The sequence below is a fragment of the Lytechinus variegatus genome, chromosome 4 (assembly GCF_018143015.1).
Source record: "Lytechinus variegatus isolate NC3 chromosome 4, Lvar_3.0, whole genome shotgun sequence".
In the NCBI taxonomy this organism is placed as follows: Eukaryota; Metazoa; Echinodermata; class Echinoidea; order Temnopleuroida; family Toxopneustidae; genus Lytechinus; species Lytechinus variegatus.
The window spans coordinates 62,008,394-62,033,257 of NC_054743.1; the positions used below are offsets into that span (position 1 = coordinate 62,008,394).

Genomic DNA, 24,864 nt, shown 5'->3' on the forward strand with positions numbered 1-24,864 from the left:
CTTATTTTAATTTAACGATTTAACGATTAACGATCATGGCTCAAAATTCATCTCAATTATTCCTTTCACGGGTTTTTAATATGATACGGGCAATTAAGGAATATATTATATTCTTACAATCCATTCGTTTAATATTCCTAGGTTTTGGTAACTAACATGCACAAAGTATATTACAAAATAAATATCATAATTTTTATACCACTGTATACACTCAATGATTGTCGGAATGACAATGCCCCATGAAAGACAAAATGAATCAAAACATTAAATAATTCGACCTAATTTTACATTCTGAAACATTCTTTGATTATCATAAGAAAATACAAAAGTGTTTGACCCTGTTATGCCAAGTTACAATTATTAAACATGGTTTTATAAAAATGTATTTTTAATTATTAATGCTGATTATCTTGATACCGTATTTTATGCAGCATGTACAAATAAAAATTTAATGTTATCGTTGTTATGAGATTATTATAACTGAAAATTAAAAAATATATTATTCTTCGGCCATTTCTTCATCCGCAAATTTATTGCCCACCAAGACCTCATTAAAATGATATAATTAATGTAAGGTCATAGGAAAGTCCTTATTCAAAAATGAAAATTCAAAAGAATTTTAAAAAAAAATCCAATATAAAGAAAGCCTTTTTCCAATTCAGCTTGACAATTATGATAGATCAATCATAATCAGAACAAACTGTAAATAAACAGACACAAACACCGTTTGAAACCCCTTTCCTATATCCGAGACAGATAGGACACCTGTTAAGGTAGCTTGTCCTTTTGATATAACAAAGTAATTTTCAAAGGGATATAAGTCCTCATTTGAGAAGAAGAAGAATCAGTCATTTATGCACACTTTTTTTGTCGGAAATGTGGCTCTTCACACACCATTGTTAATGATGTTAATACCTGAAGTGAAAGGATCATTTCTGATTGGGTTAAAATCATTAAAAATTTGAGGGCCATCTTTAAATATTCATGAGGTTTATATTTCTATCTTATCCTAGACATTTAAAAATTTATGAATTAAGATTTTCATTATTTCCATTATGATTTTGATCGGGTGAAACTGGGTGCAATCGTTATCTGAACAATCCAAATGATGTTAATCACATGAAAGGAAAGTTTGTGTCACTTTGCATGTTTAGCCTTCAAAATATAAATGTATCGACACATTTCTCTTTTATGATAAATAGCAGCAAGTAATGGGCAATTTTACCATTCTACTTGATAGAAGACATAATAGGAATATGTCTCATGCTGATATTCATGTCTTAATAATTTAAATAGAGGGATTATGACAAATTACTCGAAATGGTGGGAAACTAAGACGAGAGAACAACCTCTATGTTTGAGTCACACCAATGAAATCAAAAATGAAAGCTGAAAATATTGTCTTCAAAAATTGTTTACATTTTCAACCAATTAATTTCTTCTGTGATATATATCTTTTAAAAAGTATAATGTAAAATTATCAAGCATTAATACCCCCAAGAAAAAAAAACGTGTCCATAGTCTTTCTCAATATAGATAAGGTGCACTATTTAAAATGAAAATAACACATTATACCTCGGTCACATTTGCGCTACGGCGGCCGTGAGGCGAGTCAAAAAACCGCCGTTTTATTAATATCAAATCAACCACATATGTAGCTGGTACAAAAATGTTAAAACGACTGTTTCGACTCACCGTATGGCAGCCGTAGAACAATTGTGACCGAGGTATTACCCCCTGAAATTAAAAAAAAAGAATTTTAGCACCTTTTGAGGGGAAATGTCTCTTCGTGGATTAATGATGGGTCAGGTGTTAGATATGACCATGGTCAAAACATAAGGTCTGTCGTCGCACTTTCAAATTCATCAGAAAAAAATGACAAGTGTACTACGAAAATGAATTGCATCCACGTGCATACACCTGTGTTATTAGGGTCAACAGTTGTAGGTCATTAGTCATATATTATTGTGTGCCTCATAGCGTGAACAATTAAGTAACACATGACGAAAAATTAAATTTTAAATGTAAAAGTTGTTTTCCTGGTTGTCTGCGCTTTGGACCATTTTGGGAAAACGTAGTATAATTAATGATATTAATGTTTATTATGGTAAAAGTTAAAATGTAAAAGATTGAGCAAAATAATGGAAGGAATCGTTGACACTGGTGATAGTTTTATACTATTATTTAGTTCAACAATAGATTGAGGATAAGCATTAATTGAGATCAAATATCTTCAAATGCTGCATGGCCTTAAAAGGGTTGAAGAAACATTCTCAAGTAAATTTCCTTCGTAACTAAATTTTTGAATCATAGGTTGTTTGCATGTCCAAACATCTATCGGCAGTTACTTTGAAGAATATTCGATATGTTATCTAATCTCATAAAACTATCAAAACCACAGTGGTGATTTTCCTCCTTGAATCTATCATAAATTCAAGCTAATTCATAACCCTTTTTTTATATTATCCTGCAATATTTTCTGAAAAACTATCATAATTTATGTCGGGCTTTGACGAATAGTGAAAATGAAAATACAAGAGATTATTTCTAGATTCATGAAGAGCACCCACTCACGAACTTCAGTGTAGAAAAAAAACTTATAATAACCTCACTATTGAACCTGTACAATATTATTTACACCGATATATACAAAGTTTACACGTTTGACACACCAGAAATAGAAGTAACAATTCAAAAATGTCTTGTCACTATGACAAAATCTATATCGCGCTTAATACGTTTTGAACAGATGATTGAACGCTCTGCCCGCAAATTGTACTTTCTGGGAGCATTCCAGCGCTTCTAAGATCAGTTGGTACTCGCACTTTATTGGATTTGATTCATTTACCCGTTCAAAACATGACAAAGTGTAGATTGACTTCTTGTCAAATGACGCTAGTGCCGCGATGGGTTTCGAACACACGACCATCTAATTGCAAGGCAAGAGTAAGAACCTCTATACTCCACGACACGTCCACTATTACCCTTTTTTATGGATGAAACCTAATGAATTAAGCACCTTGTTCCAGATTTATAAAACTAATGTCAGGCATCTCGATGATATTGCAAACTGGTTGAACAGGTATAGAACTTCATTTTTTTCTGCCGCAGCTGACTAGAATTCAATACTGCAGCACAGTGTGTAAAATCCAACTCCAATAATCTGCAAAAACATCACGTATTTGTTTCACGTTTCAGGCTACCAAGAGGCCCTGACAGAGAGGAATTGTTTTCGATGTTCAACTGAATACCTCTTTACGATCACGTGGATGGCGTCGAGGTCGCTTCTTTGCCGTGCTTTTTATATAGAAATACCGCTAAGGCACTGAGCGCGACGACGACGAGGAGGAAGACGACGAACAACCCCGCGATCAACCCCCAGTTCGGAGTCCCGCGTAATCGGTCGGTTTTGTTCGGCGGTGGCAGTTCTTGATCTGTAAAAATGTTTGTCTCATCAATCGGAATGCCAATACTATCACCACTACCCACCTCCATGACATCAGTTGCACTTGTAGATGAGGTTACAGAAACATTTACAAGGTTATTCGTTGAGTTTTCAACGGGACTGGTTGCATTTAGGATAATATTTGCATTTGTTTCTTCCTGAGTTTCAGTAGGAGTCAGGTCGTTACCGGACATTTCTGGAGGCTGTGTCTTGGTTACCTCTGTCGTAGATGCTTCTGCTTCGGCAGGAGCGCTGGTTTCAGTTGGAACTGAAATGTCTACCAAGCCCGTGGTCTCGCTTTCAGGAGCCAGTACCTCGTTGTCAGACGATAGCGATGATACCGAACTTAAACTGGAAAAGATATCTGATGAAACCGACGACGACGACGAAGACTCGTAAATCACAATATTTCCATCATTGACCACAAGAGGCACTTGGGGAATTGTAGGTCGTTCCGTTATTGCTTTTGTTGTCGGTTTCATTGTCGTTGCTTTTGTTGTAGGTATTGTGGTGGTTGGAGGTGATGCTGTGGTTGAAAGCGTTGTCGTTGCGAGAGTAGTAGGCGCTGTAGTTGCCTTTGCTGATGTGGTAGTTGCCGCGTGGTCACCGCGTGGTGAAGGTGCTTCGGTTGCAGTTTCCTGGACATCGGACGTGCTGATCCTGTTGGACTGCACCCAAAGGAGACCCACTGCCGATCCGGAATAACTGTAATCCTTCTGGGTGACCTCACATTTAACCAGAGCATAGTCGTCTTCCATGGTGACGGCCTCGATCAGAAGTCTCTGACCTCCACGGAGGTAGGTGAATCGCGGTTCTCGCCCGTCGATGAGTTCGTTGTTGATGTACCACTGGTACGCAAGATTAGGCATTCTCTCTGTGATACAGGCAAATGTGAAAGCTTGGCCAACCTCCACGCTGGCGACTACAGGTCGAAGTAAGACACCCAGGCTGCTACGAAGTGGGGTCAGGGAACATGTGATCGGTTGCTCCAAGGCAGAGTTGGTAGCCACGCACGTGAAACGGACGTCAGAATCTTCTTCTGTCAACGTCGTGGAATAATGGACAACCGGGTCACCTTTGTGTTGGCGCCCTCTCTTCGTGATCAACCGCGTCGTTCCTCGAACCCAGGACAAAGTCGCCGGTGGATCGCCCCCACGGGACTCACAAGACAATGTGATGTTATCACCGACATTGGCTCTCTGGATGGGATCAATGGCGCACTTTGGGTAGCCACGATCCGGTGGTCGAACTACCCTAACCTTGGCAACTTGACTGTAGTAATTAAAGTTCAGAAAGAACACACAAGCATACCTGCCTTCGTCGGCCTTCGATACGTTGGTGATCTGTAGATGGTACTCGCCTCTTTCAACATTGCCTGTCACTTCAAATCTGCTCAATTGCTCTTCCCCAATCTGGCCGTAGGGGTTCATCCTTCGGTTTAAGCTAATGTAGGAAGCGGTATCAAGGTTCTGCCAGTAGAGAGGAATATCGGCTTGGTTGTTGACAGCGCAGTGAAGTACGATGGTCTCCCCACCGATGGCTGTTATACTTTCTGGTTGTTCCCGAAACGATATTGCTCCTACACTGGTAACGGCAACCACGAGCCACATCCAGGATAAAATCATGTTTGAATGGATCGTTATTCCTTTTAATATTGCCATTTTTGCACTTCTATATCCGCAGATGCTCTTATCCAGGTTATCACCACTTCACATAAAACTTGTAGCAGAAGGTTCTGGGGAAAAGGAAACTTATTTTCCCACGATGCCACTTTCGGTTTAAATAGTTCCAAGATTCTTTAAGAAGTTATCAGCACCTCTCACAAAATATAAAAATCATTCGTAGATCATTGTGCGTACAGTCCTTCTTTTGCCTCCGAGAGGCCCACGGAAGTTTGAGAAAACGCTTGATTTATATCGAAAATATGTTGATGCTTTCCGTTGAGAAATAACAACTGCTGATCGAATATTCTTTGTAGAACTCAATGAAAGTGTGGAAAGATTTGATTAAACCAATATCTTGCAGTCGAACTGTGATAATCAAAAAATATTTGTACTATCCAAGTTCTCAAGAAAATAAGTCTTATCCTGAAAATGTTTCAATTAGCCGCGCAAAGTTCTTCTAGAGAATCCAATGAGATATCAACTCTGATTAACTCCAACAGTGATCTCCTATAGTCAAACTGTAATGAACCAATAAATTTCAGCGCTCTCAAAATCCTGACGAAATAAAAACTTCGAGGCAATTGTCATCAAGGCAAAGACATGTTCATTCGATAGTGGATGTCTTGTGGACTGTTTGATGGCTGTCACTTGCTATGACTAAACTTCCCGAGAATGATGTATTTAGATGATGGCTCAAACTGATTTCCATTGCGGCCACGACGAGCAACGCAGACGATCAAAACTGAATTAAGATGAAAATGCGCGCGCTCGCCTTTAGTCCGCTAGAAATTATCACTTTGGACGAGACGCGGGTAACTATTTGAAACGGTGTCTTATCTTCAGCACTCGGTGATTAAGTGTTGACGACAGCAGTGAGCTGGCCTAATCATGCAATCATTAAAATATTCAACCGTCAAGTCTGACTGCCTGTCATCACATCCCACATGACTTGTTGCTCATCCAGCGTCTTGGGTGCTTGGTAAAATGGCTTATAATTATTTTGTAAACAGAGGAAGACGAGAGACATTTCATCGAACTCTCCTCATTACTTAGATTTCTATCTAGTTGGATGATCATTTACATATTTGCCTAACAAATTATTATACATGTGTACATGATAACCCTTACCTGAAGGTTCAACCTCTCAAAAAAACATTCCACTGCACGTATTTGATTTTTATTTGTGTTTTTAAACTGTGCTTCCTCGACTCTTTTCAATCGAGTGAATTTGATTTGATTGGTGATTTTAATTCTTACATGCTATCATTAACCGCTATCAGTAGTTCATTTTCAATTACTTTCTTTCAAACAAAGATGAAAAAATAAAGATATAATCCAGGCAAAGAACATTTGACTGTTGACACGATTGTCATGAAAAACTTTTTCAGACAAGTATACACTATCCCATTTCCGAACGAAGATGGCGCTGTGAATTTCCTTTCAAAGCCGACATTGATATAGAGGAATGTACACGTTGAGGAAGCAACAACTTTGAATGGTGGAAATTGTTCAATAGTAAAAATGCTTGGAAGTTGAAGTCTTAAGAGCTCCTGCATAACATTCCAAAGAAATAAAAAAAAATCAGATTCCTCAGATTTAATATTGAAAAGGGTTATGCCATTAATTTAGTGAGTATCATGGGTAAACTTCCCGAACCTATTAGTGCTGTAGTACAGTTGCAAACAATTTTGCTTTGCAATCTGAAAGTTCATATAAAACTGGAACTGTTTATCAATATCGTAGTCAATATCACAATTGTTTTCATTTTGCTAGATATGAGGGTTTTTTCACCCCTTTATCAACAACTGACATACAATTTACATAACAATCGAACATCGAGTACAGAGTGAGGATGATGGTATTAAATTGACATGATTGCAATGTTTGTAAAGAATGTGAACCAGTATAGACTTTCCTTTCCCTTCTTTTCCTTTTCTCTCTCTGTCTTTCCCTCTTTTCCCTTCCTTTTAATTATCTCTCGCTTTCACTTACTTTCACTTCCCTTTCCAATCCCGCCCGGGTTTTTTTTCGTGCTACCCCCTAAAGTGACCACTCTACATCTCTGGAGAAAGTTCAATAACCCTTTTCCACTCCCCCCCCCCTTCCCTAAAAAAAGTTTCAGTTCATAACGCTACTTTCCAGACATCATCCGGTGGAAGCCTTTGTCTTCCGGTCATTTCCTGGGAGGTAAATTAAAAATTAGTTATCTTTACCCATATGTAGGTCATTATGTAATAGGTCGTTAAACATATTGATATCTTCATAATAAATTATTTGGAAATTGGTCAGTACTGGTCGAAGTCTTATTTAGATAAATGCGTCTACGTCATGATATAAGGCCCAAAGCGAATACTTTCAAGCGAGGAGACGTTTAATTTCTATTATTATTATTATTATTATTACTATTATTATTATTTTTAATAATAACAACAATAATATGCAACATTTATATAGAGCTTGATACAAATGTTTCTTAGCGCTGCATACTACTACCCCGGCTTTAGCACGGCTAGCATGATCGGGCGCATCGAGCATTCAAGGAATCTCTTCCTCCCGGGTACCCATTTACTATACCTGGGTCGAGAGTGGCAAATGTAGATAAACGCCTTGCCAAAGGACGCTAGTGCTGCGGTGGGATTTGAACCTCGGACCTTGTGGTTCACAGTCCAGAGACTTATCAAATGAGCCACAACACCTCTAATCTGTATATCCATTTATTAAAAAAGACACCTATAAATATGGTTCGAAGGCCCAAGGACATCAACTTAATATGTTTAAAAAATAATTTCATCACAGTCGTACATTAAAGGAAATTCATTCATAAAACAACAAAACAAATTAGTGAGTAGCATTTAATCAATAGTGAGGTCTACAGACTGACCTCGCATTAGAGTGAGTAAAGTGGGCAGATACAAAGGGACAAAAGCAAGAAAATACGTCCAAAATCTAATTGTGAATTAATAAAAACTACCACAATTAACAAAGCCAATCAATAATGAAATTCGAAGATTGTTAAAGTGGTGGAATACATTAAACATAGAAAACCTAATATTTAACATCATCATAAAGTATGCGTATAGGGTATTAAAACATTATTTACAAGAATAACAGGGCTAAATAACTTCAGCATAAATATAACATACACATAAAATTGGAAGCGCTGGAAGGTAAAAAGTACGTAAAGCAAAAGAGCAGACGATATGTTCCAGACCCTCTCTCCCATTAGCGTACCTACGGGAGGGCAGAGGGCTGCACGGGCCTATTAACATTGGGAAAGCAAGAGATATTCATTCGAGCCAACCCATTGCTATTTTTTTTATTTTGATATGGCTGATTGACTAAGTGTATGCATATGATTGTCCATCTCACACTGATTCTATTTTTGGTAATTACTGAACTTCCTTTTCCCAAATTGGGAAGAAATATCACCAATTTTGGACTATTTGACTGGCGGAAGGTTTAGGGCTATTTTGCTGTGTGAGGTGATGAATCTGCTCCCCCGACGATGTCTTCAAACACGCCAATTTATTTTTAAAATGAGCCGGTCGAGGGACACTTTTCTGGTCAGATATGGATTGCCAGATATATATCCTATCCACTGGTAGTAAAAATTCGACCCCCGAATTTTATCCTTATTTTTTATGAATTTCTTAAAGTGCCAATTTAACACACGAGTCTATGGGGAATGAATTAGGCCTGTGATACCAGAGGGGCAGACTACCACCCTGACGAGTTACAACTGATCCCTGACGAGCCACAAGTGGCCCGCTCCTTTGAACTTGAAGACTTTTTTTTTGCTTGTCAAATTGTTTTCTGGTACGAAATCCTTTATTTGTGGTTGAAGACCTTTATTTTTTTTGGCTTGTCAAATTTTTTGGCGAATGAATTTGCCCCCCCCCCCTTTTTGGAAAATCCTAGGTGGGCCACTGCTCTCTCCCCCTATACAGTGCGTCCCAGAAAAAACAAACCGAGATTTAGCGATCATTTATCATTACTTAATCATAAATAAAGTAGACAAATGACCTACCAATTTAAAGCTTAGAATCTCCTCTTTCATCTGATATTACTTAGATCATTTTCATTCACGCATGAGTGAGCAAATACAATTTGAAGGAAGGATATCAAAAACTCATTTGGCGGGGGGTATCTGGGTTTCAAAAAGAAAACCACATTTTTGAAAAGTTCAATATCTCCTCTTTAATTTGATACCTAAATTACAGAAAATGGTCAAGAAATAACAAAGTTCTGGTCATTTGAAATAAGGCTTGAATTTCAATAATTTCATAAAATGAAGAGGTTCTCCAGGCTGGCTTTCAAACTCACTCGACACTCCGTTTTGTTGACGATCGGCCATGCATTAAATCTTTTGTTCACCTTGTAGGAAACCGGTGAAAACTCGTTTATCTCATGAAATTATGGAAATACAAGCCTTATTTCAAATGACCAGAACTTTTTTATTTCTTGACCATTTTCTGTAATTGAGACACCAAATTAAAGAGCAGATATTGAACTTTTCAGAAATGTGGTTTTCTCTTTGAAACCCAGATACCCCCCGCCAAATGAGTTTTTGGTATCCTTTCTTCAAATTGTTTTTGCTCACTCATGCGTGAATAAGAAATAACCTAAGTAATATCAGATGAAAGAGGAGATTCTAAGCTTTAAATTGGTAGGTCATTTGTCTATTCTATTTATGATTAAGTTATGATAAATGATCGCTAAATCTCGGTTTCGTTTATTCTCGGACGCACTGTATAACGAGAAAAGAAAGAGAAGGGAAGACAAGAGACAAATGATTAGATCTTGGAGAGGAAGGTGTGAGGGAGAGAGAGGGAGAGAAAGAGAGAGAGGGAGAGAAGAGAGAGAAGAGAAAGAGGGGGTTATTGATCGCCCTTAAACTTGGAAATGGCTGAATTTTGATACCGGCTAGTTCTACAACTGGTAACAGCCAAACCTTTATCATTTATCCCTCTGGTGTTTCATCGTTTCCATGACATTTGCTCCGGCGACTATTGCTCCGATGGAAAATCTGCTCATTAACCCAGACGTGAAACCTTACCTATACAAAACTAAATAAACCCTTACCCTATAATCTTTACATTATTCTGAACGACCAGAGCATATGTCGCAGGAGCATTTATGTCGTGTCACCCTTTTGTTTTCCACGTAAGACCTACAGAAATTATGGAATTTGACACAGGATTATAATTCCGAAGAGGGTCATATATTTCAGGACTATACGGATCAACATAGCATTGAATATAATCGACCGGTGTTTAATATCCATTCCGGGAGAAACTCCGCGATCTATCTCTGTATTTGTGTTTCGACCAGAATCGACTAAGATCTCCACTGTATCATTTTGTATGACTATCCTTTTTTATGTTTATGTCAAGTAAAAAGAGCGCATTCATTCATTGGTACATTAGTACATTCTTGATACAATAATATTAGGTAACTGGTAATTTCTATATGTTGTCACTCCATACCGAGTAGACTTTCGGGAATCCGGGCGTTGTCCAAATCATTTTACAAAAATCCCTAGTTAAAAATAAATCAAACTTATCTTGAAAACAAATATTAGTAACAATATACCCCCGCAAAGATATTTTGTACGTAGGCATACATTTTAACTGGTGGCTCATTCAGAAGTTGGTACGAACCTATGTTGATACATCTCCTTGTACCATCCCTCGCATTCCTTGATTATCCGGAAGCAGTCTGGGGTAAACGTAGAGGGCGCACTAGGAGGCTCTGTGGTAGCCGGAGGAGAGTTTTTGTACATAGGCATACATTTTAACTGGTTGCTCATTCAGAAGTTGGTACGAACCTATGTTGATACATCTCCCTGTACCATCCCTCGCATTCCTTGATTATCAGGAAGCAGTCTGGGGTAAACGTAGAGGGCGCACTAGGAGGCTCTGTGGTAGCTGGAGGAGAGTTTTTGTACATAGGCATACATTTTAACTGGTTGCTCAGTCAGAAGTTGGTACGAACCTATGTTGATACATCTCCCTGTACCATCCCTCGCATTCCTTGATTATCCGGAAGCAGTCTGGGGTAAACGTAGAGGGCGCACTAGGAGGCTTTGTGGTAGCTGGAGGGGCGAAATGACTGCACTCAAACGCCCGCTTCAAACCAATCGTTTGTCGCACATTATCGGCACTGAGTGACTCTGAAACCCCGTTCTTCCACCTCCCAACTACATCCGGTGATGCACTCCACTCGAGAAGACCATCCTGGTATTCAACGCCAATCGCCACACAGATCTTCCTCAAGCATGGTTCTGGATGGCGCAAGAGATCTGCGGTGTCCAGGATCACGGGGTTTGGGTCGAAGGTCGACCGCACGTGCTTCCACAAGTCGTAAAGCTCTCCAAACCAGTGATGCGCAGTGTAGAAAGGGTGGAACTTCTGAATGTCCGCTTTAGCCATGGCCTCTTCGTCAAGTTTGAGGAAACCAACGAACAGTTTCCGGAGAGAAGGGAACACCTGTCTCGGATCCCTGATGAGGAATACGTGACGGAATCCGGTAGGGATAAAGTTGAAATGACCATGGATACCAGATGCCATGTCTTTTACGACTACGATCTTGCTCTGAGAATTCTCCAGTGTTTGTTGGATTCCTTTGAGTCTGTAAAAAGAACATTTTAGAATAGAGACTGTAATTGACATTCTCAGCCACTCTCTGAACTAATTCATGACTGTATCCATTAATTCCTTTGGCTTTGATGAATCCCGTGCAATAAACCTTGTTTTCAAAAGCACATTCAGAATTGCATTGACGAATCAAAATGTTGCGATTTCAGTAGAGAAGAGAGGATTTATTCAATTTTGTTTTGAAGCTTCTGGAGAAGAATAATAAGAAATGAAGTAAAAAGAAATGTTCCCTTAGTAAAGAAAAAAAAAACATATACTTTCTTTTCACTGAAACACAATTGAGAGAATAACAAGCTATGGCTGATATTATGGGTGTTTGGAACTCGCTGGTATTTTATAGCTAAAGCATCAATGGTGACCAATCTCCTATGTGGTGCAGTGGGCAAAATAGTCCATGTTCTTCTTTCAAACAAATTAAAAAGAATCGATGCAAGATTTATTGGGATAGGAATGCAAATTGAATAATTTGTTACGGATGTTACTGTTAAGCGTTATTCACTTCTATGTTGAAGCTAAAGCATCAGTGGTCACCAATTATCTGGTGATATATCCATCCATGTTACTATCCGCAATCATTAAAGGTTGGGAAATTGAATTGTGACTTTTTTCTAGAGAACGTCCAACCGTCATTTACTTGTAATATCGACACAGTACAACTTACGAGATCAAATAGAGATTGGGATTTTTCACTCCTCCTGGCACCATCTGAAACATGGAGTTCATTGACTTGAGGGCGCCATGGTATTTCTCTTCGTTGCCGTCGAGTTCTGGCGGCAAATCCTCCTTGTGTACCTTCCTGTTGGCCATCCTGACATAGCGGGACATGTTATATGGCTCAAACCAAGCCTCTGTACCACTCTTTGAATCCGCATCAGCTTCCTTTTCATGGCTGGAGGTAGCGACTCCATCACTGCTGTCTTTAGTCGCCGTCGGTACTTGTAGGAAGCTTATGCACTTCAGCAGAGCAGTGGATCCCGAGCGCGGAACGCACCAGATCATCAGACGATGATCAGAATTCGCACTATCTGGTGTTCCCTCCATTTTTCTAAGTCGAAATTATGTATCTCCTTGAGAAAACTGTTTGGTAAAGTCAATTTCGATCAACATAAGCATGCAGGAATGCTTGAATTATCGAAATATGTAAACTTTTACAGGCCTCTAATGACCAACCTAGGTAACCTCCATTCTAGAAAGAGCCTTAGTGTCCTCGATGCTTGCTCATTTATGCTTCAACTCCCCACAGTGTTTTAAACAAAACCGAGAAATTAGTTTCTGTTTATACCCGTACGTGGTGACAAACCGTGCTTTGTAGATGTAACTTGTTATTGGTTGCTTCTGATACAGTCTCACCAACGAAACTGATTCCAAACCGTTTGATGGTATGTCCCGGGGTATGTCATTTGTAATGCCCTCAATGGCTTTCGTCGGTCGGCTGGCTTAATCGTTGTGACTGTGGTATAAACTTTTCAGCAAAAGGACAAAAATACAACCAGCCATATGGTGAATAGCTTTCAGGTACCATCATGGGGCCCGTTTCATAAAACATACGATAAAGGTAAAACGCCACTGAAATCCTACATGCAGATTGACAGATAGCGGATTTGTAATTTGTTATTATAGCAAGTCCCGATGAAACGGTCCCTATGAATATAGCAACTGCCCGAGGTGCCCTGGTGACACATAACAATGAAAGATTCGGTACGCATTCACATTAACTAAAATCATCGATAACAACTATGGTATTTTTATTTTCGTTTTTTTTTTCAAATTGGGTAGGGGAATCAATCACTCACATCTGAGATGGTGATCTAAGAATAATAAACTATTCGGCTCTGATCTATTATCAAAAGTTTCGGTAAAGTTATTTACGAGGTTGATACTTTTTTTGAAATCTGTTCCCCTATTCTGTGACATAATAATAATCGAACCTAAACTGAAAGGTCATATTCTGGGAATATCTATACGAGTGAATACGCCAATTGAAATTGATTGATTATTGATGGGGCCTTGATGGCTCTAGTTTCCAAAATTTAATGACCGACGGAGGAAAAAGGAAGAGGGAAATGAACATAAAATTGGTGAAAGATGACATTATTTTCTGAATATTTGTCAAATTCTATCATAATAATATAGCGCATATCTTATATGGATATATTCAGCTGCGCTTGTTCAGAGCTCCTTTTACTTATGTCTACACAGCAACTAAAGAGATATATTTTTAATTTTGATTTGAAGAGTCAAGGCTGGAGGGCTTCTTATATCAATCGACATACTTAGATTCTTATTTTAAAGGGTCAAAAGTTTCCTCGTTTTTTATAGAAATTTTACCCAAAAGAACTTGGCCCATTACAAATCAATCAAATTATGATTATAGTTCCATTCTACACCATAAGCTAGTGTTGACGTTAGTTATTCAATAAGTATAGTTTGTGACTATCGTCTTGTTTTCGGGCACATTATTGCACAGACCTCCTTCAATTTAAAGTCGTACGATGTTGGATAAGCCTTAATTGATACATTTGACATACATACATAAAAAGTCATAGATTTTATTCTTTTTTTACGTTTTTAAATTTAGTTTAGGTTTTTTTCCAATATATCCTAAATTAGTTTTTAATATAAAGTCACCGCATTACATACATTATGATGATACTCCTTTTTTGGTGACCATTTTTGTCTTGCCTGCATGTTGTAGAGCGTGGCTATAAAGAACAATTATTCATCTTGCATATAGGTGTTTTCAAATTCAGCGCTGCTGCTGCTATATTGAGTTCCTGGAAGTCAGTAAGGGACTATCCGCAAACAACTTTAAATAAAAACTCAAGAGATGTAATTTTATTAATAAGAGTGGAATCATAGAGCTATAATAGCTCCATGGTAGAATTACGCTTAGGCGAATAGTTTCGCATTCTATACTTATTTTATTATTATGAATGTAGAAAAAAAAATGGGACAAACACATGTCATGGTCTAATAAGCATCAATGTATATAATTATATAGGCTAACATCTACCAAAGATATTATTCAAATGTCAGCAGTCCTTATAAATAATAGTCCGCTAACCCCCACCCCCTTCTTTCTTTCTTTCTTTCTTTCTTTCTTTCTCTCTCTTTCTTTCTTTCTTTATTTATTTCTCTATCTCTCTTCTCTCTTCCCTTTTTTCAAAGAACGATTAATCTACACGTATTATTAAAATATAAATCCAGAATTCGATTGGTCCCTAACTGCAGTCCAAATGGATTTACTTTAAATCCCTGCAGTTTAGAGTGTTTATTCATGCGATATACAAACCCCCTTTGTTTCTTCTTCATTTCTTCCTCATTTTTCCACACGACTTAAAAAACCAGTTGGGGTGCTGCGTGCGTTATTCATCATAGTCACCACCCCCTGGAAATCTGTTAGGTATGCTTAGGCCTGATAACAAAAATTAACAAAAATCTTCATTTTGTAGAGAAGCTTTTATTGTCAAATTACTTTGAACCAGCGCCCCCTCTTATTAAATCGTTCCCATTCAGGGCCCTGTCGCGCCCCCTGCCCGTAGCATAGTCCCCGACCGTCACTATTGATTGAAATGATAGTTACAACTACAAAGCATTGGAGGACTACATGGATTTTAATCATGACATGATATCTCAGTCATTTACGTTTATATTTGAAAAATAAACTACAAAACCAAAACAGCGTAACCAAGAAAAAACAACCAACGACCCCCCCCAAAAAAAAAAAAAAACCTAAACAATGGGAAACAATGAAATACAAATTACAATACCCCTTCCCGTGTCTGTCCCTATACTCCCTAACGTCTCTTGGTATGGAAGTTTCATTTTCATTTTATTTTCAATTTTTATAGCCTGCATATATTTTTTTCGAGACAGCATTGTAAATTCTGAAGAGGTATAGATTTAGAGCTTATGCAGACCAACATAATTTATCTATAATCGGCCAATATTTAATTTTAATAGGCAGATCTGGGAAAACCTTCCCGATCTAACTCTGTATGACGTCAGACCAATGCGTGTATAAGAGATCTACACTTTTTCACTCTGTACGACTTTGGTGTTTTTGTAATCTATGAGTACTAGAGCATATTTGTACTTATTTTTGGTACTTTTGTTTTCTTTCTCTGTTGTTGTATCTGCTTCTTATCCATCAAACTTATGGACTTCTCAGAAATACAGAGAGTCAATTGTCCCAATTTATTACGTCTAGGTCTACTTATATTTTTCATCGCGTCAAACTAGTCATCATTTAGGTACAAATCGATGTTCGTACATCTCGTTGTACCATCCATCGCATTCCTTCGTAATACGGATGCAGTCTTGGGTCAGCGTAGAGGGCGCACTAGGAGGCTGTGTTGCGGCTGGAGGAACAAAACGACTGCTCTCAAACGCCCGCTTCATACCCATCGTTTCTAGCACATTATCGGCACTGAGTGACTCTGAAACCCCGTTCTTCCACCTCCCAACCACATCTACTGATGCACTCCACTCGAGAAGACCCTCCTGATATCCAACACCAATTGCCTCACAGATCTTCCTCAAGCATGATTCTGGATGGCGCAGGAGATCCGCAGTGTCCAGGATCAAGGGGTTTGGGTCGAATGTCGACCTCACGTGCTTCCACAAGTCGTATAGCTCTCCAAACCAGTGATGCGCAGCGTAGAAAGGGTGGAACTTCTGAATGTCCGCTTTAGACATGGCCTCTTCGTCAAGTTTGAGGAAACCAACGAACAGTTTCCGGAGAGAAGGGAACACCTGTCTCGGATCCCTGATGAGGAATACGTGACGGAATCCGGCAGGGATGAAGTTGAAATGACCATGGATACCAGATGCCATGTCTTTTACGACTACGATCTTGCTCTGAGAATTCTCCAGTGTTTGTTGGATTCCTTTGAGTCTGTAGGGAGAACCGAAATATTGAGAGAGAGAGAATGAAACTCGGCACTTCTTTCTGTGACACCTTGTTGGTTAACAATATTTCCCATGCAGGTATATGTCTGTACAAATTCATAGATTCATCTATCCATTTATTTGACTTTGGTAAATCCCGCTCAATAAAGCATGTTATCAATGTCAAATATCATTTTTAGTGGTCTAAATGTATCGGATTGGACAAACCAGTTTGTCCAATATTCACATGACCTACTGATCACACTGCCCACTTAGACAAACACCAATTGGTCCAGTTGTCCCTCGGTCGGTCTACTAGCTTAAAAGCAATTCGTTCCAAGACCATTTTGGTCCATCAGTCATTGCATCTATGTAGGCATATCAAATACCCTAATTACAATATATTAATCAAATGGTTCAATTATCCCTTGGTCTATTAGTCATTTGGTCCAATAATGAATTACTGCCATTTGATAAAATATAACAAGACTGATTAATGGTAGACCTATGTACGCACTTCTTTTCATTCTATCTTCCTGCTTTAAAATGGAAATTCAACGTAGGTCATTGGCTTTTTCATATATCACGTGGTCTTATTTCGAGTCAAATTACTAGATCTACTAATACTATAAATGGGCGATGGCCTTCAGTTCCTCAATGTCACAAGGTCGTTAATTTTTTTCTTCCAAATTTCTGTAGTATTAGCTATTTAAATTACCCGGTGGCCGTTTCATAAAGCTGTTCATAAGTTGAGAGCGACTTTAAGAACGACTGGTGATCTTTTTTTATATTCTTCATAATGATCACGGGTGATTATTTGGTACGTATATAAGAAAGGTTCACCAGTCGTTCTTACAGTCGCTCTTAACTTACGAACAGCTTTATGAAAACATCGCCCTGGTCCATTCAAGTTCTTCGATCATCCTGCTATGTAAGGCATGCTTACGTAATATCTCGCTATGAAATCTGCCTGTCATAACGAAAGAAATGAAAGTTCATTTGATCAAAGTTGCCCATTAGGTAGCTACGAACTGGTCTTTTGGGGTTAGTGTTAATATGATGATTGGATATGTATGCATGCTTTTGACTTACGATATCAAATAGGGATTCGGATTTTTCAATCCTCCTGGTACCAACGGCAACATGAGCTCCACCGCTTTGAGGGCGCGATAGTACTTGTCTTCGTTGCCGTCGAGTTCTGTCGGCAATTCCTCGTTGTGGACTTTCCTGCTTGCCATCCTGACATAACGGGACATGTTATAGGGCTCAAACCAAACCTCTGCACCATTCTCCGTTGTCGTAACTGTTCTCAAATCATCGTCCTTTTCATAGCTGCAGGTAGCGAGATCATTGCTGTCTTTGGTCGTCGGATGTTCCGGCAGGAAGCTAAGACACTTCAGCAGAGCAGTGGATCCCGAGCGCGGAACACACCAGATGATCAGACGATGACCAGCTGCTGCAGAATTTCCATTATCTGGTATTCCCGCCATTCTTTTGATGTAAAAACTCAATCCTGTCGTTGGGAGGATGTTTTTTAAAGATAGCTCTTATCTAGGTAACCATGCAATGACGCTCAAATTATCAAGACATCTAAACTATCAAAGGCCGTGACTGAAGTTGCTGTGATGTCGACGATAAATAATTAACACGTGACAGGTTCCACGGGATTTTGTTCGCCTAATTCATCCTCAAAATTTCATATTGTTTCTTCATATGGTGTGAACCACATATCAATATCCAATCGTGAATCAATTCCGAATTTCCATACACGTATTCCAATTCCAAATTCCATGAATACTGTTAAACAATAACACGCACACATAAGGGATCATAAATACAAGCAAACAAACCGTGACAATGTGCAATAAGGCAACATGAGCTCAAGCAATATCTCTGTAACATGCTTACATTCACCAACTATAACTGAAGTGTTGAAACTGGCTTTATATCAATTCAAATGGTTTAAAGTATATGTCAATAAGTGGCGTACCGTGTGTCACGGCATTGGGGGACCAGAAAAAATTGAGTCACGAACATTGTAGTCAGGTATACTGACCTAATATAGACATTTTAAGGACTGTGCCATTAAAAGGATATATATCTCACTGATCAAAATAACGTGAGCGCAAAGTACGAGCTGAAAATTTTGGATCTGGAGTCAAACCTGAAGAGGAGAATTTTATGGCTTGTTCGTAGGATTTCATTAAGACCATACGTATTTCACTAACCAAATGAAGCGAGCGTGAAGCGCAAGTTGAAAATTTGTGATATTCTGATCAGAAAGGGGGCGTTTTAAGGACTTTTCGGAAATCATGAAGAGCAGGAATATGTCACCAATCCACTAATTCGAACGTATATAGGCATGAACTGGAAATGTTTTATAGTCAGAACTTAAAGGGGCAATCACTTTAAGTAGTCATGAAAATGAAGTATATGTCACTACATGAAATAATAAAAGCTCGAAGTGCAAGGAAATGAATGTGGTGTATATTGATTTGAAAATTTTTATTAATCCCAATAAACAAGATTGTAATTATTTATATCATTAAACAGACAATGCGAGCACCAGGAGCGGTGAACCCAAGTCATGGGCCCTAAACAAACAATTTTTCATAAAGTTATGAAAACAAACTATTTCTTGTATATTATAATATATAATAATGACTTATTACCCACTACGTTTCTCTTTCTTTCGCCTTTTCTCCTTTCCCCGTTTTTTTTTTGCCAGCCGATGGGGAGGGGGCACGTGCCCCCTTGCCCCCCCCCGCCCGTAGTTACGCCACTGATGTCAATATCTATAAAGTATCTAAAATGACCTTAATCATTGGCCCAATAAATGTCGAACGAAAATATCAAACAAATTAAATCTAAATGTTAGATTGGGTTGAGAAACCTCACGGTTAATGACGTTATTAGCTCTCCAATTAAACCTTTATATCAATCGACATCAGTACAGAGTTAAAAGACTGAATTAATCAACAGTTCTCCTTATTCAATGTAAATCAAATAACTATGACATTATAGTTTGAAATTCCACATTTCCCCTGCAGCAATAATGTACTAAACATGTTGTCACACATGTGAACAATGATATTAATTACATGAAGTACCAAAAAGAATCATCTATTTTCCACTTAATGATTAGACAATCTACACAAAATAATGAAGATGCAACAAAACTAACCTCTACCTGCCTTTCAGGTAGTTATAAACTTATAAGGTCTAACTCTCTTAGATGTCTTGGATTGATCCTGGTCTTTACATCAACAACACGAAATGGTCAGTTTTCAATGACTATATCCGAAGTGCACACATAGGCCTGTATGGCTACAAAACATTATAAGGGAGTGTAATTACAAGTACATAGGTCAAGTGTATAAATAAAAATGGTGCAAAGATCAGTGCAAAAAATATTTTTGAAACTTTCAGTGAAATTGAATTTTAGTCCATTTTCGCCAGAATGACCACTCTTTTGAAGTAAGCTACATGCCAATAGAATTGAGGAGTCTTACCCTAGGATTGTCGATGTTTGCTGAGTTCGACTTGGTGTCATCAATAGGTTATAAGTTTATGGGGGTATGCCTAGTCTATTCTATACTTCAACTGGACCAATTATCTTCTGGTCAAGGTAGATACGGTCGAAACCAACAGATCAAATACCAATGACAGATTTCCGTGATGTAATCGGTCAGTGATTGCTTCTGAAACGGTGGCCCACAGTAACACCAACGAAACCGACTCCAAACCGGACGTTCACCATAATAGATCTGGGACCTGTTTCATGAAGAAATACAACTATTCGAAATTGGTCATTATTGCAGCTTCCGGGGAAACCTTGATTGTAATTGGCTGCTGAGCCTTGTTACCAACTTACCATGGTAGCTACCATAATGGCAATAGTTGCAATTCTTTATGAAACGGGCCATTGGTCGGTCATAGAGCAAAGAAATAGCTCTATGGTCTGGGTCCCGTCTTACAAAGAGTTACGATTGATCCAATCAACTACAACTATTGAAAGCCAGATACGTCAATGTCTAAAATGCATATAATTATGTTCAAAATATTTTCTAGATGATTATATTAATTTATTCATTGTTTTCTTGAAAATTCGTTGTTTTCCTTTCTGCTTACAGAGGACATTGTGCAAATTTCCTGTAGAAAAAAATATGACATTGATGAATTTCCGTAATATTGTTGAGATTGATCGGATCAATCGTAAGTCTTTGTAAGACTGGGGTCCATTCTCTCTCGCCGCACCCTTGTGAGTGACAATCAAGACTTTGCATATAATGACCCTTTCCACAAAGGAAAACAATATCACCAGCCGTGGTGAATAGGTTTGTGCCACCGTGAATATAGCGAATGTCTGAGGTGTCCTGGTCGACCCTTACAAATGAAAACTTCGGTACACATTCACAATATCTTAAATCAATAATAATTGTTTTCAGGAGGAAAAAGAAAATACGTACTGGTGACCTGAGAATCGAGTTTGTATTATTTGACCCTGACCAATTATCAATTGGTTCGATAAATTTATATGAAGTTTAAAAAAGAGATAATGGGTTACTTTTCCACCTCTGTTCTGTGACGTCGTTGTTGAGACATAAAAATATTGAACCTGAAATGTGAATATAAAGGAACTGAAAGATCATAGCTAATTGTAATTGCATTTCCACTCTGGTTTTGTAATCTCCTTTTGACATATTCGTCATCCGTGGCGTACCTAGGATTTTCCAAAGGGGGAGGGGGGGCAAATTCGTCCGCCCAAAAATTTGACAAGCAAAAAAAAAGGGTTTTCAACCTCAAGTACGGGACATTTCGCATCTCAAAAAAAGACAAAAAAGTCTTCAAGTTCAAAGAAGGGGGCCACTTGTGGCTCGTCAGGGAGGGAGCAGTCTGCCCCCTGCCCACCCCTTAGATACGCTAGGGTTCGTCTTTCATTGTCATATTTTCAGACATATCATGGGTTATAATGATAATCATTCTTTAATTTGAAATTATTAAATGTTGGGTGAACCACAATTATTATTTATATTTCTCTTTTTTTGTCTTTTTGTTGAGTTATACGTTTTTGAAGATTAAGAACAAAGAAAAGGTCTTGTAAATTAACTCAGTCTATATTCATGTCGAGTTTAAGTTCAAAAGATTAATGTATAATTGAACCTTACATATTTGGTACATATAGGCCTAATTTATATACTAAGACTTGGGGAAGCGCCAGGGTAGGAGCAAGACGACTTATTTTCCTATTCTCAACTAAATCATGCTACATTTACCCATCTTCCGACCTCTATCTCACACACCCTTTCCGACTTATCTCTCTGTCACACCCTTCCTTGTCCCTATGTCACACACTTTCCCATTTCTCTCTCTGTCACACCCCTTCCCACTTGTCTCTCTGTCACACCCTTTCCCATTTATCTCTCTCTCGCACCCCTTCCCACTTATCGTTCTTTCACACCCCTACCAACTTCTCTTTCTTTTGCTCCCCTTCCCACTTATCTCTCTGGCATACCCTTTCCTTATCCCTATGTCACACACTTTCCCATTTCTCTCTCTGTCACACCCTTCTCATTTCTCTCTCTGTCACACCCCTTCCCACTTATTTGCCACACCCATTCCCAGTTCTCTCTGTCACCCCCTTCCCACTTATTGCTCTTTCACACCCCTTCCCACTTATCTGTCTTTCGCACCCCTTCCCACTTATCTCTCTGGCACACCCCTTCCTTATCCCTCTGTCACACACTTTCCCACTTCTCTCTCTGTAACACCCCTTCCCACTTATCTCTCTGTCACACCCCTTCCCACTTATCCCTCTGTCACACACTTTCCCATTTCTCTCTCTGTAACACCCCTTCCCACTTATCTCTCTGTCACACCCTTTCCCACTTATCTCTCTGTCACACCCCTTCCCACTTATCTCTCTGTCACACCCCTTCCCACTTATCTCTCTGTCACACCCTTTCCCACTTATCTCTCTGTCACACCCTTTCCCACTTATCTCTCTGTCACACCCATACCGACTTATTTCTCTGTCACACCCCTTCCCACTTATCTCTCTGTCACACCCCTTCCCACTTATCGTTCTGTTACACCCATGCCCACATATCTATCACACCCATTCTCGTTTATCTCATTGTCACACCCCTACCCACTTATCTCTCTGTCACACCCTCTCCCACTTATCTCTCTGTCACACCCTCTCCCACTTATCTCTCTGTCACACCCTCTCCCACTTATCTCTCTGTCAAACCCTCTCCCACTTATCTCTCTGTCACACCCTTTCCCGCTAACCTCACTGTCACACCCAATTATCTTACTGTAACACCCCTTATCGCTCTTTCTCACCCCTTTCCACTTTCTCTTTCACACCCCTTCCAACTTATCTCTCTGTCACACCTTTTCTCACTTATCTCTCTGTCACACCCTTTCTCACTTATCTCTCTGTCACTCCTCTTCCCACTTATCTCTCTGTCACACCCCTTCCCTCTCTCTTTGTCACACCCCTTCCCACTTATCTCGCTGTCACACACATACCCACTTATCTTTCTGTCACACCCATTCCCACTTAACTCTCTGTCACACCCCTTCCCACTTATCTCTCTGTCACACCCCTTCCCACTTATCTCTCTGTCACACCCCTTCCCACTTATCTCTCTGCCACACCCCTTCCCACTTCTCTTTGTCACACCCCTTCCCACTTATCATTCTTTTGCACCCCTTCCCATTGATATATCTGTCCCTCCCCTTCCCTCTTATAATCTCTGTCACACCCCTTCCCACTTGTCACTCCCATTCCCACTTATCTCTCTGTCACACCCCCTTCCTACTTATCTCACTGTCACACCCCTTCCCACTTATCTCTCTGTCACCCTCCCCCCCCCCCTTATCTCTCTGTCACACCCCTTCCCATGTCTCTCACACACCCCTTCGAACTTTTTTTTTTAATATGCCTCCCACCCTCATTCACACACACATACCCACTTATCTGTGTCACACCCCTTTCCACCTCTGTCACGCCCCTTCCCGCTTCACAAGCTCTTATCCTATCACACCCCTTCCCTCCCTTCCTTGTCCCTTGTTCCCCGACCTCTCTCCCTTCCCCTCCCCCTTCTCTCCCTGCCCTTACCCCCTTTCCTTTACAAATTCCATTAACATCCCCCCCCCCATTCTCGCAACATGGCATTCTTCCCTCAAAAACAGAATGCTGAAAATGAGACGCACAAACCATCATAATTGCAACCAGGTCATATAATTTTCCACTTTGCACCAGCATCATATAATAATTTTCATAATATAAAATTGTTTCATACGCATTATCTACAGTTTCATACAAAAAAATATACATAAACATGATTTTTTCCAACAAAGTCATTCTTCACACAGAAAGTGACATTTGAAATTCTTTTCACATTATATCTATAATGTGATCGTATCATGCAAAGTTGTATCTCCATGATCATACTTTCAGATCAGCAAGTAAATCAGCACCATCCTCAAGTGCAAGATATATATAAGTGATGTATCAGTGAACCAGTTTCCTGCACACCCTTTCAAGCTAATCCAAGTTAGTTGGATGAATAAGAAAAGTGGCAGGGAGAGAATATGAGCAGAGGCAAGAAATTATACCTGCAAAGAAATCAAATCGGCAACTTCCGTCTGCATGTTTCTTCACTTTTTTTTGTACATTGTGCAATGTATATTAAGAAGGAATATTCCAGTATTGTTTCATAGTCGACACGACATTTGCTCCTACATGTACAACATTTGCTCTGTTCTTCATATCTCAGAAGGGATAGGGTTAGAGTTAGAATTGCAATAGAGTTGTTTTTTTTTAATTCAGAATGATGTAGAGATAAGGATTGGGGTCTATTTAGTTCTGGAGGTGTGATTTTATGTTCGGCGTAACATGCAGATTTTCCAATGGAGCAATTGTCGCCAGTGCAAATATCATGAAACCATTTTATGTTGAAGGGGTCAAGCAGGTATGCAATGATGCATGCCTGACCTAGCAACAAATGTTGTATGCAACATACATTGTAGTGACTAGAATACATTATAAGCAGGTATATATATATAACACCTCCTTGTTTGAAGACCTTGGTCTCAATTCTCAAATATCACAAAAATTGCATGTTAAGCTTGTTACCACTTTAAAAGAGTTGTCTCATTTATTTATCTACAAGAAACATTTCTTGCTTCTACTACT

At 39.0% G+C, this 24,864-nt stretch overlaps 3 protein-coding genes across 3 annotated transcripts; all 3 read right to left on the bottom strand.

Annotated features, from left to right (window-relative positions):
• Window positions 1-902: 902 nt before the first annotated feature.
• On the bottom strand, window positions 903-6,043 carry LOC121414457 (synaptogenesis protein syg-1-like). Its single transcript, XM_041607638.1, has one exon. The coding sequence runs from the start codon at window positions 5,104-5,106 to the stop codon at window positions 3,262-3,264; it is 1,845 nt and encodes a 614-aa protein (XP_041463572.1). The 5' UTR covers window positions 5,107-6,043; the 3' UTR covers window positions 903-3,261.
• A 5,038-nt stretch (window positions 6,044-11,081) lies between these two features.
• LOC121413148 lies at window positions 11,082-13,191 on the bottom strand. Its single transcript, XM_041605911.1, has 2 exons — window positions 12,427-13,191; window positions 11,082-11,739 (listed from the first exon to the last, which is right to left on the bottom strand). Exons 1-2 carry the CDS (start codon window positions 12,804-12,806, stop codon window positions 11,082-11,084), a joined length of 1,038 nt encoding a protein of 345 aa, XP_041461845.1. The 5' UTR covers window positions 12,807-13,191.
• Window positions 13,192-15,964: 2,773 nt separating this feature from the next.
• Window positions 15,965-20,373, bottom strand: LOC121414458. The gene is made up of 3 exons (XM_041607640.1): window positions 20,168-20,373; window positions 17,748-18,452; window positions 15,965-16,662 (listed from the first exon to the last, which is right to left on the bottom strand). Exons 2-3 carry the CDS (start codon window positions 18,143-18,145, stop codon window positions 16,011-16,013), a joined length of 1,050 nt encoding a protein of 349 aa, XP_041463574.1. The 5' UTR covers window positions 18,146-18,452; window positions 20,168-20,373; the 3' UTR covers window positions 15,965-16,010.
• Between the last annotated feature and the right edge of the window lie 4,491 nt (window positions 20,374-24,864).